General features: G+C 41.1%; 1 protein-coding gene and 1 long non-coding RNA gene across 2 annotated transcripts in view; one reads left to right on the forward strand and one right to left on the reverse strand.

Moving 5' to 3' along the window:
* Positions 1 to 14219, reverse strand: part of LOC115028636 (uncharacterized) — a 29183-nt gene extending 14964 nt beyond the window's left edge. The window contains exon 1 of the long non-coding RNA XR_003834582.1: positions 13961 to 14219. This is a non-coding gene — a long non-coding RNA (uncharacterized LOC115028636). The remainder of the gene's footprint in view (positions 1 to 13960) is intronic.
* Positions 9617 to 12919, forward strand: tmem229a (transmembrane protein 229A). The gene has a single exon (XM_029462526.1). The coding sequence runs from the start codon at positions 9686 to 9688 to the stop codon at positions 10766 to 10768; it is 1083 nt and encodes a 360-aa protein (XP_029318386.1). The 5' UTR covers positions 9617 to 9685; the 3' UTR covers positions 10769 to 12919.
* Positions 14220 to 15383: the final 1164 nt, after the last annotated feature.

Below are 15383 nucleotides of genomic sequence, written 5' to 3' on the forward strand. Positions count from 1 at the left end.
ACTCAAACCATTAACAGTTAGCAAACATTATTAACAGAGATGTGAAGAGGTGACAGTGTTGACGTTATGTCAAAGACGTCTGTGTTGCAGAGATATCTACTGAAGTTAGCATGCTAACAGCTAGCTGCGCTCCATCCAGTCTGTAATACCACGTGTTCCTCTAGAGGCGATAGTGAGTCACTGTAGCTCCAGTCTGCCCTCAGTACAGAGGGAGCAGAAGCACAGCTGCCTGACTCGCTTGTAGATATTACATGTTCCGGGCTTAGGCTTGTTCTGGCTGAGCTCAAGTCTCTTCGGCCTCTGACGGGGGCTCCATGTGACGGAGGCTAACGGTACACAGACTACAGCCCCCGGTTAACATTAGTGCCTAAAGTAAACACAGATGGATCAGCCCCACGTGACGTTTATAAGACAGCAGTGTTTTGTTTCCATATTACATAACTGACATTATACAAGCACAACATATTTATATAAAAATGTTGCAGATTAGCCTACGTAAGGATCTTTTTTCCCCCTTATCTCTTTATCATATTCAGGGTTGTGAGGACTGGATGCTATTCCAGCATACATACAGTCAGTCAGTCTCTCTCTCTCTCTCTCTCTCTCAAACACAGCAGACCGATTAGGGGAATACAGTGAGAAAGACCAGTAGCATCATCATTGATCCATACAGGTCTAATACACTCACAAGCCTAGCTGATGGCAGGCTGAGCCAATCAGAGCAGGACACACGTTTATATGAGTGTTGGTATCCCATGGCTACAATCTCCCAGACCCCCCCTGGGGTGTACAGAGAGGATGGTAAACAAAATGGATGGGATGCACAAAGGCTCACAATAGTGTCCATCTTTCTACCGTATTTGCTTCCATTCCTGCAAATGACCGCAGAAGTAGTCCAACCATGACACTTCTTTTTTTTTTCCCCCTCAACGGAGAACCAACCCAAGGCAAGCAGAATTAAGTCATGCCATCCTCTGCTGCTGCTCTGGCTGTCTAGACTGAGAGAGAGCGAGAGAGAGGGAGAGAGAGAGTGAGACTGAAGCACACAGAGGACAGAGTGTCTGGCAACAGGTACACAGAGGACATCTGGAGTGCTGGACTGAGTTCGCAAAGTGGGTTTGCAGAGAAGAGGAATAAGGAGGGGGTTTTGCAGGAAAGTAATTGGTATGAGCAAAGGTCAAATGGGGGAACAAAAGACTTGTAACTTGACAGGAGTGTAAAATGGGGCATACAGGTGTGAAGGATTAAGATAGGTGAAAATTACAACCATCTGACAGAAGAGGATGGAAATGGAAGGGTAAAACAGGCTTTGGACAGGAAAAAGGTGACACATTTGACATGACCCGGCGAAGAAAAGTCAACACATTTGAAATAGCTGTGAGGAGAGCGATGAGGGGGGCGTTCAGAGGACATCGGGGGGCGCTGGAAGCAATATTTTAGAAAGGGGGGTGTTCACGTGTCTTTGGGGGGCGTTTGTGTGTACGGCCCGCAAAGTAATTCATAAACACACGCAAGAAATCTACTCCAAAAAAATGAATCCAAATCTAGTCAGATATAGAATATAACCAGTGACTGTGCAAAAGGTCAGGGTCCTTGAACACAACACGAGCGGACCGTCATCACATGGTCACGTCGTGTCAAAAACTTAAATATTAAACGAGACGGTAAGTGACATCAGCAAACGCATCATGGCGAGTGTAACAAAAGAGAAAGGTGGATTATAGCAGAGCTAACGTTATAGCAGAGCTAACACCAGCATCACTGCTGCTGATTCAGGCTGTGTTTAAAAAAACACGAATATTTTCACGTGGGGTCGACGTCCATCCATTTATAATTAATGTGTTGGATTTTTGACTTTTTTGCACTTTGTAGTCCTCTCCTCCTTTCCTCTCTTTTGTTCGCGAAACGGAGAGAATGTGAATGCTCGCACAATTGTTTGTAGATAAAGCAATTCAAAAATAAAAATTCTAGTTTTTTTTGCTTTGCGCATTCCCTCATCCGCTGTACTTTGCGAAGGGCGGCGACACACACCTACAGTCAGAGACAGAGTGGAGGAAAGGAGAGGGGTTAACTAAAATACACTTTCCACCATGTCAGTTTTGTGTGCTTCCATCCAAACCTTGGCATAATGTAGTCTTGACAAAAATGCTCAATTCCTTTTACCATCTTGAACAGTTTAAATGTGCAGATATTTCCATTTGTGCACCACCTGTCTAAATGATCATGCATCACACAATTCCAGTGATATAAAAAAAAAATACTACGAAACCAAGAACTTGCGCCAACTTTAGAGGAAGTTTGAAGAGTACAAGAAGGGGCAGGAGAAGAGCGTAAAAGTCTATGCAATCGGGGCAGGGGGAGGGGGGGGCATGACAGGTTACAACACTGCAGTTGTGTGAAGAATAGAATAGATTCTGCTGAAAAGAGGTCAAAGATGTTTTACCAGAGACAATGCAAGCTATGTGGTGGGCTGTAAGTGGGTTAAGGGGTGAAAGATAGGGGGCAATGAAGGTTAGAGAGATGTAAAAAAAGGGAGGAGGTGGTGGTGAGAGGGTTATTTAAGATGACAAGGTTAAAAGCAGTGTCACTAAGGTTACTGCAGAGAGGAGCTGAAAGAGGAGAGGAGGAGAGGATAAGCAGGAGAAGGAGATGGGTGAAGAGGGCTGGTGCAAGCCCAGATTAATTATAGAAGTCGATCCACTGGGACTTACACAGGAGAGAATAAGAGAAGAGAAGTTTAAATATGGAAATATAAATGAGGAACAGGGTGCAGACAGTTGAAACACTCCAGCCAAGTAGTTTTTAAATAATTTTTATTTATTTTTGTATTAAGACTATTGCCAACAGACTTGGAGTTGTGGTATAGCGGCGGAGAGGCAGCGACTGAATACAAGATGGGAGACTGCGAGGGCGAGTCAGACAAATGAATTAGATCAGGAGAGGAGAGAGCCTTTAGAGGAGAGACAAGGGGGGTAGAGAAGGGTAAGGCTAGGTGACACAGGGTACGTCAGGGTGTTGTGTTGCCGTGTGACCGGGGGAGCCCCCGAGGGTCTCTGGGTTGCACATAATTCCTAATGAGCAAGGAACTGCAAACAAGAGCCTGAACTACTCTCGGGAATAGTGCAAACCAGTTGGGAAGAGCGATCTTTATCCGCTCTTCATCTTCCTCCTCCCATCTCCGGGAGCACACACACACGAGCAACAGGCACACTTATTTAATACATCAAACATGTAAAAAATAAACAAACAAGCTACATGTGAAATCTGGGGGAGATGCACAGACGCACAAGCACAGCATGATCTTATGGGCATGCACACTGTGTTCACACACACACACACACTACCCTACCCAACCTGACCATATGAGACAATGCGAGAGCATGGGGCCAGCGGTCCATTCAATAATGGCTCAAATTGGAGGAAATGGGTTCTGAAATTACATTTTCAGAGGTTTCATTCATTTCCTGTGGGACTCGGTCAAGCGTCACATCAATCAAACATCACAGAGCCTCATCTTACAGACATTCACAAACCGTAATGAGCTTAACAGAAATGTTTGTTTGCAACGCAGGAGAGGCTGTCGAGCACCTAATATGATAGGTCGGTTTTGTACATTTAAAAAAAAGAAAAGGGCTTTTCTAAATGTACAAGAGCCTGATGGATACAGTGAACCTTTCAGAAACTAAATGAACATATTCAAATTTGGGGATTTAAATGACACTGGCAGTAGCATAAGCTCGAATCTTCCATCGTTAACATTTCAAGCAGCACATAGTCGTGAGTAGAAAAGGAGTGGGAGACCACGGTACACAATAATGTATCATGGATATTCAGACCGCACATTTAAAGTCCATCTTTTGCATTTGCCACATTGGCCAACATTGATGCGCAAATATAACCACTATGCATTTAAATGTGCTCCGTGCCAAGCAGTATTATTTAGTTTCTGTGAATTAACATCGTTGAGTCAGAGGGGCCCACCCAAGCCATGGGAGACAGTGTCACACTGCTGCCATCTAGTGTTGACGCCACAAACACAGAAGCAGAAAACAGGCTTCTTGGAGGGGGGGGGAGGGATCCAGATTTCTGTTAAGGCAGTTTGAACCGTTTTAAATGTATTCTATGAAGTAAATGGGATGATACATTTATAGGGTCTGGTGTAAAGAATACTCTTGTTTAGCTACCTTAAGGAATTATAATGCCTCTTACATTTTCTGCACCGTTGATCACTCCTTACCCAACACTTGGCCAACACCCACTAAAAAACACATTCAAATGCACAAAACAAACCCAGGGAGACACAAAAAGAATAGACCGGTGGTCTGTGGGACATAAACTCACCGTCTACAGAGAGTTATCTGGAGATTCTAATTCAAAAAGACAAGCAGATGGTTCACTGAAGGACAGACTAAGGAAAGTGTCATAACCATTGCATGAAATATAAAGGTAAAAAATCCTTCTGCAAACCAAGTCTTTTAAATCTACAGGGATTTCTCTTGGCTTCACTCGCACACATCACACATCGTGCATCGGTACAACGTGTGAAGGACATCTAAAGTGAGCAGGGCAACTGGAAACCAAAGAAGCTGCAGGAGACAGACTTAATGTCTTAAGCCAAAGGTTGATTGGATCTTGGCCAAGAAGAACAGAGGAGGAGCATCACAGGTGCATTACAGAGATGTATTCACAGTGTACGCGACCATCTACTCTCAAGGTCTGGGGAATTTATCTTATGCTGGACGCTATACTAGATCTACCAAATATGGCCATTCCCTGCCAATCTACGCAGGTGGCATGACGCCATAAGTATTAAAACATGCTTACCTAAAAATGGACCTCGATAAAGGCACCTTGAGTCACAGACAACACATTCTAGAAGAGAGCAGTATCATCTGCCGCTCATTTAAGGCAATGTGCACCTAATCTTGACTCCCAGGAGAGACGAAGACGCTACATTCCTTATCTAGCAGCTGTCCCTAGAACAGTCAGTCCTGGAGACTGAGGTGAGCTCTGGGTCTCTGAGAGCATGCCCTGACCTCACTGTGCTGTGTCAACTGATTTAGAACAGACAATGACATGCAGCACCAAGGGGAAATGTCTAGTATGTGGCTATTCCGGTTTGTGTGCTTCTTAATAAGTAAGCCATTGTGCAACATCAAGTCTGGCATGTGAATAAAAGACAGTAATAAAGACATGAGGAGGATATGATTAGTTTGTGTCGCCACCCCCCGAGGGGTTGCAAAATATCTTTGTGACATGATGTGATTTAGAGCTCTGCGGAAACATTTCTTATCTGAATTACAAATCTATTTTCTCATTTTACATTTTCTTGCCATGAAATAATGAGTCATTGTCAGTCTCTGTGTCCTCTGAGAAATGAGACTGAAATATAGCACACAGTAATACAAAGGAATCCAATATATGGAGGCAGCTCTGACCTCTTCCATCTCTGTTGCCGACTCAGATTAGGCACCGAATATTATCCAAAAACCCATGATTATCCATGAGGAAACTCATTTTCTGTCTGATTCATCTTTGTCAGGTCATGTGATCCTCATACCTTTCCTTCAATTTACTTGCGATATTGAAAAAAGGTTTTTGAATAATGAAACTGGTTATTTTTTCTCTATAAACTAAAGAACATTACCATTCATACAGCAATGCAATTTGTGGAGGTTGAGAAACTGTAGTGTAGCAATATAACAGAGGGGGAGATGTGCATGTGTGTCAGAGAGGGTCATATCTTGTCAGTTGGCATATATAATGCTGTATTTGACCTATACCATTTGAAAATGAGTCTCGCTTTCCCATCTCTGAATTGTCCGTGCTGGTTCTGGGTCATGACTGACTGGGTTCAGGTTGGAGTTCATTTTGTGCTGAAGCGATTCTGATAGTTTTGCCTTAATCTCTGTGGACCAGCGAGACCTCAGATATCTCCATCCACACTCACAGCACTCAAAAGTGCATACAAGTACCAGAAAATGTACAAGACAGTTCAAAGCGCTAGAATTAAAAACTCAAATTCATACTCTCTTAGTGGGCACTCAAACACACAACAAACACTAATGCATACATTCAGCACACACCGAGACATCTTGCTCACAAAGTATTCCAGTCAGAGTTGAACCAAAAAGATGCATTTACAAACTGCACCATGTCAAACACATGCTGCCTGGGCTGAGTCCCCTTTGGTAAAAATAAACCTTAGCTACAGTATCACTCTCTATACTATTTATTTAGGCTACAGTCCCTAACAATGCATAAATTAGCAAGATAGTAACAGGAAACCATAAGAGGAAGTGGTTAGAGATATTGTGACTGTGCTGCATCCACATACAGAATTCAACGACAACTGAATACATAGAATCGGAGTTTCAGGCTTCCAGTGGAATCGCAATGCATGCTGGTGTGGCGGGCCTAAAAAAAGTGAGCATCAACTCTACAAGGGCCGCCATATTGGATTTCTTCTCTGCATGTTTACATTGTATTTGACTAGTTTTTAGTGTGTAATCATCACTCTTCTAGTTATAGGATTTGGACACCGAAATTGTGTGGTGAAAGGATGTTCATGTCCCATCAACAGTGGGAGAAAGCTAAATAAATGGGCAGAATCTCATTGTGAGCTTCACGATTGCACTCGTTTGATGAAAAATTGCGATTGCAAGGCCCTGTTCGAACTATTTCCATTTCCAACAGCACTAAAGAACAATGATAGAAGGCTAGCATGGACCAAAGCTGTAAACAGACAGGATTACAATGGGAAGTCTTGGGAGCCCAAGAAATCTTCACGGATTTGCAGTGAGCATTTCATGCAAGGAAAACCAACAAATGAATTCCCTGATCCTGAACTCGACCTGGGGTATGTAGTCTATCTACTTGATTTATATATTGACAAATGTACTTTCTATATATTGAGTTTTATAATAATTAACAAACACAATTTAGGTATATATTTATAATAGCTTACCCTGCAACACAACTGCAATAAGCACTTATGATATCGCCAGTTTTTTTGACTGCGCAGATCCATGCCGAATGTGGCGTATGGGAAACTTTCATTGAATGAGTACATTTTGCTGCGAGAGGATTAAAAGATAAGATGCAGTCTAAATGCTTTGCCTTCTTCGTATTCGTTCAAAGTTCGTTTATGAAACTCGACATCGTTCCCTGGGTGGTCAGGCATTAAAAATAATGTTATTTCGCTGAGGTATATCGGCGGCCAAGAAGTCATGCTGTTGTTTTCATTGACAGCAATGTCAAGGGATCAGGCACTGAAACGCCACTCAGCATAACCAAAAGCTTAGTCTTTTGTTTCTGTGAAATTATTTAGTTAGCTGTTGGTTGCTCCTCAATGCCCGTCTCTGATGCAGCAAACACCCTGGCAATAAGCTCCAGTTTTGTTCCTGAAACCTTTAAATTCCGCTTGCGGCAAAATACTTTCAAAGCTTCGACTTTCCACATCTGAACCTCATCATAAGAAAGGAGTTCAGACCTCATTGTAGAGTAGAAGTGTTTGTAACGGAATAAGCTAAATACAATGTAGACACGTAGAGAAGAAATCCAATATGGCGGCCCTTGTAGAGTTGGTGCTCACTTTTCTAGGCTCGCCACACCAGCATGCATTGCGATTCCACCGGAAGCCCGAATTTCCGATTCCATGTATACACAGGATTTATGATTATTGATACAGGCCATCTATACATGTTTCATCTTTTGTAACGCAGGGGTAGGTAGGCCCACCTAATAGGGATTAGTAATGGCCTACTACATTAACAAGTGAGTTTAGCGAGCACCGATATTGGTCTAATATAAGAGCTCAGTGTTCTGCTGTAATTATCATAAGTGACTTGTAATTAAACAGCGTCAGGACGTCGCAGGGGGACGTAAGCTCCACCACAGCTATACCGCCTCCTCCATCATTCCCTCTTCAATGCTGCCTTCATGTGCTATTGGAAATTTAGGTAACCTTTTTTATAGCAACGCAGAGCACAAAGTGCATGTGTGACTGTAATGGCCTCACTGCTTTTAAAAGTCAGTTAACCTCCTGCACACATCTTACTTTGTTTATATCTGCAAACATTTAGTTAACTGTTCTGTATGGTCACTTTAGTTTGTCTTTAGATAAGTTTGACTTGAGTTTTATTTCCATTTCTTGGAGTTATCAGTGCTGAGGGTGCTGCTGCAGGTTGCTTTCGCTTGAGTGACTTCAGGCCGGAGCAGAAATATGCACTGACTGTCCGTCACAAAGGGGGGAGACTTTTATTTTTATTAACCATATTAGTTTGTTGGTGCTTTTGTTTTGGATAAAGCTTAAATATTTACACTGATAGTCTAATTGTCCCGTTATGTTTTATTGTACATAAGACCAAAAAAATTATTTATTTATTACGTACAGGTTTCACATACTGGTATGTTTATTAACACCAGGAACAACAACAAACTACATCACAAACTGTGATAAAAGTTTGAATACTTTTTTACAGGCTAATGAGGTTATGTAATAAAGATATTAAATTAATCAAACTATTTTACAGTATAACAAAGTATCTGTTCTTTTTTTTCTTGTTTTAAAAAATAAATAAAAAATAAATGTATATATATATTTTTTTTTCTATTTTAAGTATATTTTGATGCCATTACGCTCTCTACTCTGTCATATTTATTTACGTGTACATTACACTACACTTTACTGCTTCTTTGCACTTCTGGTTAGATGCAAACTGCATTTTGATGTCCCAGTACTTGTGCTCTGAATCTGATCCAGTAGGCTTGTACTTTTACTTAAGTAAAATTTGGAATGCAGCACTTTAGCTTGTAATAGTGTTTCTACAGTGTAATATTGCTACTTTTACTGAAGTAAAAAATCTGAGCATTTTGTCCAACACTGACAAAGATATAAGGATTGTGTAACAGTACAGTTGGTGGCGATAATGCTCCGCCCTGTTGCAATTTGTCAAAAGAAGAAGTTTGTTATATCAGATGGTCTTCATTAGTTAACTTTTAGTTCTATTCAGTTTATTTTAAGTCAACATAGCCCAAGTTAAGTTCTGTTTAGTGCATGTTTTGTATGGGCCCAGAACTTTATTACACATGTTGTAAATTGTTTGCTTAGCCTACTTTATGGGAATAAAACACTTAAATAATTACATTACATTTAATTACATAAAATTAAATACACCCATGACACCTCATGCATGTCAGCTCAGTCCCTCCAATGACCAATTCTGTAATGTACGACAGACATTAGACAGGCTAATGAACACCGGTAACTTTTTTTCCTCTTTATGTAGTACTTATAAAAATTTAATATAATACGCCTCTAAAAAAAGGTTACTGCAGCCTGTCATTGCCAATTGACTCAAATTTTAGAGAAACCTGTGGAGTCTGTAATCACTAGGTATGTTATGGAGCTATGTTTTTACGAGAACAAGCATGCAAGAAGCACAATTGACATGACACAGGTGTGGCCTGTGTCATGAACTTTTGAACATAACTTGTTTGTTGTTCCCCAGTTGGGTTCACGAAAAACAGGTTTTTCCACGGAGCACGTGAACGCAGCAGTCATTAAGTACAGTGCTGGAGATGCTTGCAGCCGCAGCTCACTTCACTGTGCGACTGCAGCGGAACACAGAAAGCAATGTGTAGGTAGAGGGAAGCCGAATCTCTCCAAACCAAGTGAGTGATCATGGCCAGTCGGTGGCGAGACGGTCCTCGTAGCTGTTCAGGAGACACCTCCGTTGGCCTAAAAACGGCACAAATACCCCGACAACAAGAACCGTCCAGAGAGACAGAGGACGCGGAGGGGTCGCTGCGAGAGCTGCCGCGATGGATGCGGCTTTACTTCTACGGGATGCACGGCGTGACTCTGGATGTCCTGCTCTCATCGTTACAGGGTTTGTTTAGTCACCGAGACCCTAAGCTGGTGGGCTTTTCCTCACCGTATCTTTGCATTATGCATTCGCTGACCCACTTTGCGTTGGAGAAGATCTACTCACAGAAGAGGTGTTTCCGAGGTCGGCCTGTGGTGTTTCATCTTGTTTTCTACCCGTCCATCTACATCGGGCTGCAGATCCTGATCGGGAACATTAACACTTTGACCGAGCAGGTGAGGGTGGTTTCTGGTACGCAGCTGGCAGTGCACTACATCCTGGCTCTCTATTTTGGCCAGGTGTTTCACAGAGGGCTGTCAACACTGCAATATCACCCCTCCTGCCCCCCCGACGCTCCAAGTAAACCCGGCCCGGAGGACAGCGGTCATAATCGGGGGCCTCTTCGCGGTTTACCGGGCTTTGTGCGTTTCATGTTCTTTGGGATGCAAGGCTTGCTGGACGAGGTGCTTTTCACCTCTATTTTCAACCTGGTGGAGAAGTCTGACCGGACGCTGAGCGGCCACACGTCCCTGTGGTCTTTCCTGATGTACGGGAGCTGCAGCTTCGTCGTGGAAAAGCTCTACTTTAACCTGCACTTCAGCAGAGGCTGGGGGGTGTGGAGGCGGCTTCCCATCTACATTTGCTTCATCTACACCTGGGAGTTCTCCTGGGGCCTGGTCCTGAGGCAGTTTGGCGCCTGCTCCTGGGACTACTCCCATTATCCACACAACTTCATGGGACTCATCACCCTCCTCTACCTGCCAGGCTGGGTCTGCCTCAGTCTGTATCAGGACGTGCTATCTAATGTCCTGCTGAGAATCAAGTGCACCAAAGATGGTTTGAGTGGGGAGAACGGAGAGGTCAATGGACAGCTGGAGTCCAAGAAAAAAACTCTTTAATTCTTCTGTAATTGTTTAACTCAAGGGAAAGGCTGGCTAACAATAGACTAATGAAGCTTAATAAATAACACTTTTATTTGACGGAAACGATCTAAAAGCTGATATTTACCAAGAAGTGAAAGAGGTAAAATTATATAATGTGGGACCAGTTTGGCCTTAATAGGTTGGGGGCTCTGCACTGTCCATATGTATCAAAGTATTTAAGATAATTACTTTGACTCTGGACAGTTGAGCAATATGTTGCCACGGATTTTGTAAAGTTAGTCTAATATTTTCCTAGTCCTATAACTTCGGATTCACTTATTACCAGTATGCAGATGAGACATTTTCTAGTCGTTAACTCTGCAATGCCTGATATTTCGGGGTCCAGTAAGAAAGGCGATACGCAATTAACTCTGAATTGCGGACCTACCTGTTTGAATTCTGTTAACCTACTGCCATTTTTAATCTATCTGATATAAAACATAGTTGTAATATTAATATTTTACAAGTCTTCAAGAATAGTGTGGCTATTCAGTTGTTTTTAATGGATTGCAGTGGCAGGCTCTCCATCTTATACATTACATGCATTGTGGCAGGTCTAATATGAGTTGGATCGATTCTGTCATTTACATATGCAGTAGCATGCTTTAACTGTAGCTCATATCTGCATGCTAAAAAGCACAAACATAACATCTGGAAGTTGTATGGATTATATATTATGATATTAGGAAAGTTATAAGACATAAAAACAACTAGACAGTACCCCGTTTTGTTCATCTCTTTTTCCTTTTTAAATGTTACATTTTGAAACAATCTTGTTCAAATGACCCTCAACTAATGCATGGAAACTATTAGAGTAGAGATGAACCCAGTAGGTATAATATATGTAGCATGGACACCTGTAGCTGAATGGATACAAGGAGCCATGAAGTGAGATTTTACTGTGAATCTTTTATGAAGTGCCTTCCTGTGCTAACGGAGTCAACTAGACTCAAAACAACTAGGCTCAGTGTCCATGGGGCTCCTCTTTTTATATTGAAAGGCTCCAAGCGTTTTGAAAATGGAAAAAATATCTTAACCTTTAGCACTGATGAGGTTGCATTTGTTTCATTATCAGAACGCCACTTGTTCCACCAATGTAACGTACATTTAACTACAGCTGTTCATTTAATTTCAATTTAAATCCAATCACCTTAACGTGAAGAGAGTCTAATACAGACATATTGTAAACCCAGATAAGAGTTTTTAGTTGAATATTCCAAAAATATACTCCAACTGTATACTGTGTAAGCATATTCTGACACCCACATTTGCTTTACAGTGGTCTTATGCCTTAACAAACTAATATAAGTACCTTGCACTGTGACTAAACACATGTTGGTGAATCTTTGCAAACTTGTCTGTTCTATACAAGTCAGGCAATTATCATCATTTGGAGTTTGCATTGCCAACAGTTGAAGCCGTTTAATTCCCATTCATTTATTTTAACTTGGTGCTGGAATCAATCCAGTTATTTATGAAGCCTCTCTTAAATAATTTCCTTAAAAAATACAGAATGTTTGGTTCTAATCACAACTCTAATATTCTGATAATTTGTTTTAACTTATTGTAGGAATAAGTACCATTTTCTGTATTTGTAGATAAGCTTGGGATGCTGGATACAAAACTCAAATTAATTTTGCTCCGATTTGGGTCTGTTTTTATGCTGTAGGAGCAACATTGAAATTCTTGCGCATCATTAAATATGTTAATCATTAACTTTGGATTCTTAAAATAAGAAACCAGATTTTCTTGCAATTCAAATTGAATTTTGTTTGCACATAGTTAGAATGGTGATTGGCACAAACATTATAGCCTATACTTTAATTAATCAATAAAAGAATAAAATAATTCTAAACCATGTCAGAACTGAAACATCTAGCACTATAGTTTTACAGCACTAGTTAGCCCTACCTGGGACTGGTCTGTTGCAAAGGGTTGTTTTTTGTCCAACTTGGCAGCTATAGATGTTCTTAAACATTTGTAATCAATGAAACGCAGAGCGAATGAATTTGTCCATCGTTAAGATTTTCCATGTTTAAAAATCATACTTTACTTTGTGCTGTGTTATTCACCAATTTGACTTTCAAATGGCATGTACTGTACAACTTAATTAAACATTTAAAAATATGTTTCTTGTGGCACGACTCACATTCATTCATTTAATGTTAGCGAATACCGTTTACGTTATTCAGCAGAGCTCTGAGCAATAATGTTTCACACCATCACTGAAGCAGAGCAGGCAAGCAAGCCTGGCGAGAAAGATTATGCAATAAGGAGTAATGATAGGGAGGAACAATTTGGTTTCTCTTCACCTGTCATTTCAACATATAGCTCAGGCGTGAAACAAGTTTGCTGGCTTTTCAGTTCCCGTACACACAAATGTTATTTGTTTTAGCTCTTGTTACTGCTTCCTTGTTGAGACATTGTTGTGAAAGAATAAAGAATGCAGAGACGATGCAAGAAAACATTTTTTTTTTTTTTTTTTAAGTGGTGAAAACTAGGCTACATAACCTTAATTTCTGTCTAAACCACCTTGGAGATCATTTTTTTTAAACAAGCAAACATGTAAATCCCCTAGCACACTTACCACCCAGAGGACACCAATGACGTACATAATCTGCCGACAACACCACAGTGGGAATATCATACACTAACTCCTCCATAAAGGCTAATTAGCACTCTCAATCAGAACTATACAACTTCTGTGGAAAACACAGTTTAATGCAGATTAAAACAGAAAGTGAGATGCAACAGTTTGACTGGTAATTAGCAGCATTACCATTAGCCACCCCTTCACTGACACATCTGAAAAATGTACCTTGTCATGTAGGTTGACCGTTAACCCGTAAGGCTCCATTAATCTATATTGTTATATTAACATTGAATGAAATGGCTAACATGAGACTGAAAGAGGCCACTAGTAGTGTCAAACACACAGACAGTTACCTATTATTTATAAACCTGTTTCCAGGAGAGGCTGACTGCTGTTTCATAAAGAAGAAAAAGTATAATAAACACTGTGGGCTACACCACCTACTCAATACCAAAGACTATGCAAAGTTAGCTAGACTATTAGCTGGTCAATAGCCAGGCAAGCTAATACGCCAATTATTTCTCTCAGTTGGAGACCAAAACAGAGTGAAAAGATGATTTGATATTGTTACTTACATTTGTGACGTGGCCAGAAACACATTTCCAAATGAATGCCGATGCTACTTCACGTCTGCTGGATGTGTAAGTCGGTAACTGCTTGCTAACAAGTTAGCCAACATCCGAAACAGCCCGACAAGGTGCTAAAAGTTTAGCTAGCTTCTTGAGGAGCTCTTTTGCCCTTTAGTGGCCTAAATACCTATTAATGCAGATTTTAGGGCAATGTAGCCTACACAGTTGTTTTCACCTTTCTAACTAGACCTCTGCTCAAGTTGAAGTTTGGTGTAAATCAGCAAATCTGGGACTTATCCTAATTAGTAACACCTGTGCTTTTCCGACAAAGATGAAAGGAGCTCGAATGAGGCAATATAAATGAAAACACCTGTGCAAAGAGTGAGCAAATGTATCACTTGGAAAATGCTAAGAACAGCAGCACCATTATGAATATGAATGTAGCCTAATCAATTCATTTGGTTAATCACATTTTGAGACTGAATTTTCAATTCATTTGTCATCCTATGTTCTCTGTATTGTGACAAGCAAGCTCAACGCAGAACCAACTCCTGCCTTCCTTTCTCTTTTTAATTTATTTACATATACAGTCAAATCATATACAAATAGCCAGCAGTAGGAATAATATTGTCACAACTACCTACTTGATATAGCACAATTGTTGTTTGTAAATGTTATATGACATTAGATAGTTAGATATAGAGGGAAATTCATTAGCTTAAAATACATTATACATTGTATTATTATATCATTATTTACTTTACTTTACTTATTTACTTTACACATCTCCCCCCCCCCTCCCTCCATTAAAAAGTAAGTAAAAATAAAAATAAGCGATAAAGGCTGTACATTATAAATACAAAAGTAAAAATACAGATTGTTATAAATAATTACAAAAGTAATTTTACAACACTGCAACATTGACCACAGTTTTAGTTTTATGGTTTGATCATTTGGAGTGTATGAAATGTTCGAATTCTTTTAATTAAAGTTCTTGAGCCCGTCTGTGGAGCAGGACAGGGACAGCAGTCTGCCGCTGAACACGTTCCTCTGCCGGGTGAATGTGCTGTGCAGAGGGTGGTGGGCGTTGTCCAGGATGGATGACGGTTTATCAAGGGTCCTTCTCTCTGCTACTGTCACCAGGGAGTCCAGCTCTGTGCCCACTACAGAGCCAGCCCTCCTCAACAGTCTGTCCAGCCGCCCTGCGTCCCTCTTCTTGCTGCTTCCTCCCCAACACACCACAGCATAGAAGAGAGCGCTGGCCTCCACAGACTGGTAGAACATCAACAGCAGTTTTTTGCAGATGTTGAAGGACCCCAGCCTTCTCAGAAAGTACAGATGACTCTGCCCTTTCTTATGAAGAGTGTCCATATTTGCAGTCCAGTCCAGCTTGTCGTTCAGCTGCAGGTCCAGATATTTGTAGGTCCTG

This window comes from Cottoperca gobio, chromosome 23, assembly GCF_900634415.1.
Source record: "Cottoperca gobio chromosome 23, fCotGob3.1, whole genome shotgun sequence".
Taxonomy (NCBI): Eukaryota; Metazoa; Chordata; class Actinopteri; order Perciformes; family Bovichtidae; genus Cottoperca; species Cottoperca gobio.

Bases quoted from the DNA above. Each gene is read 5' to 3' on its own strand.
- tmem229a (XM_029462526.1), top strand. From the start codon at position 9,686: ATGGCCAGTCGGTGGCGAGACGGTCCTCGTAGCTGTTCAGGAGACACC.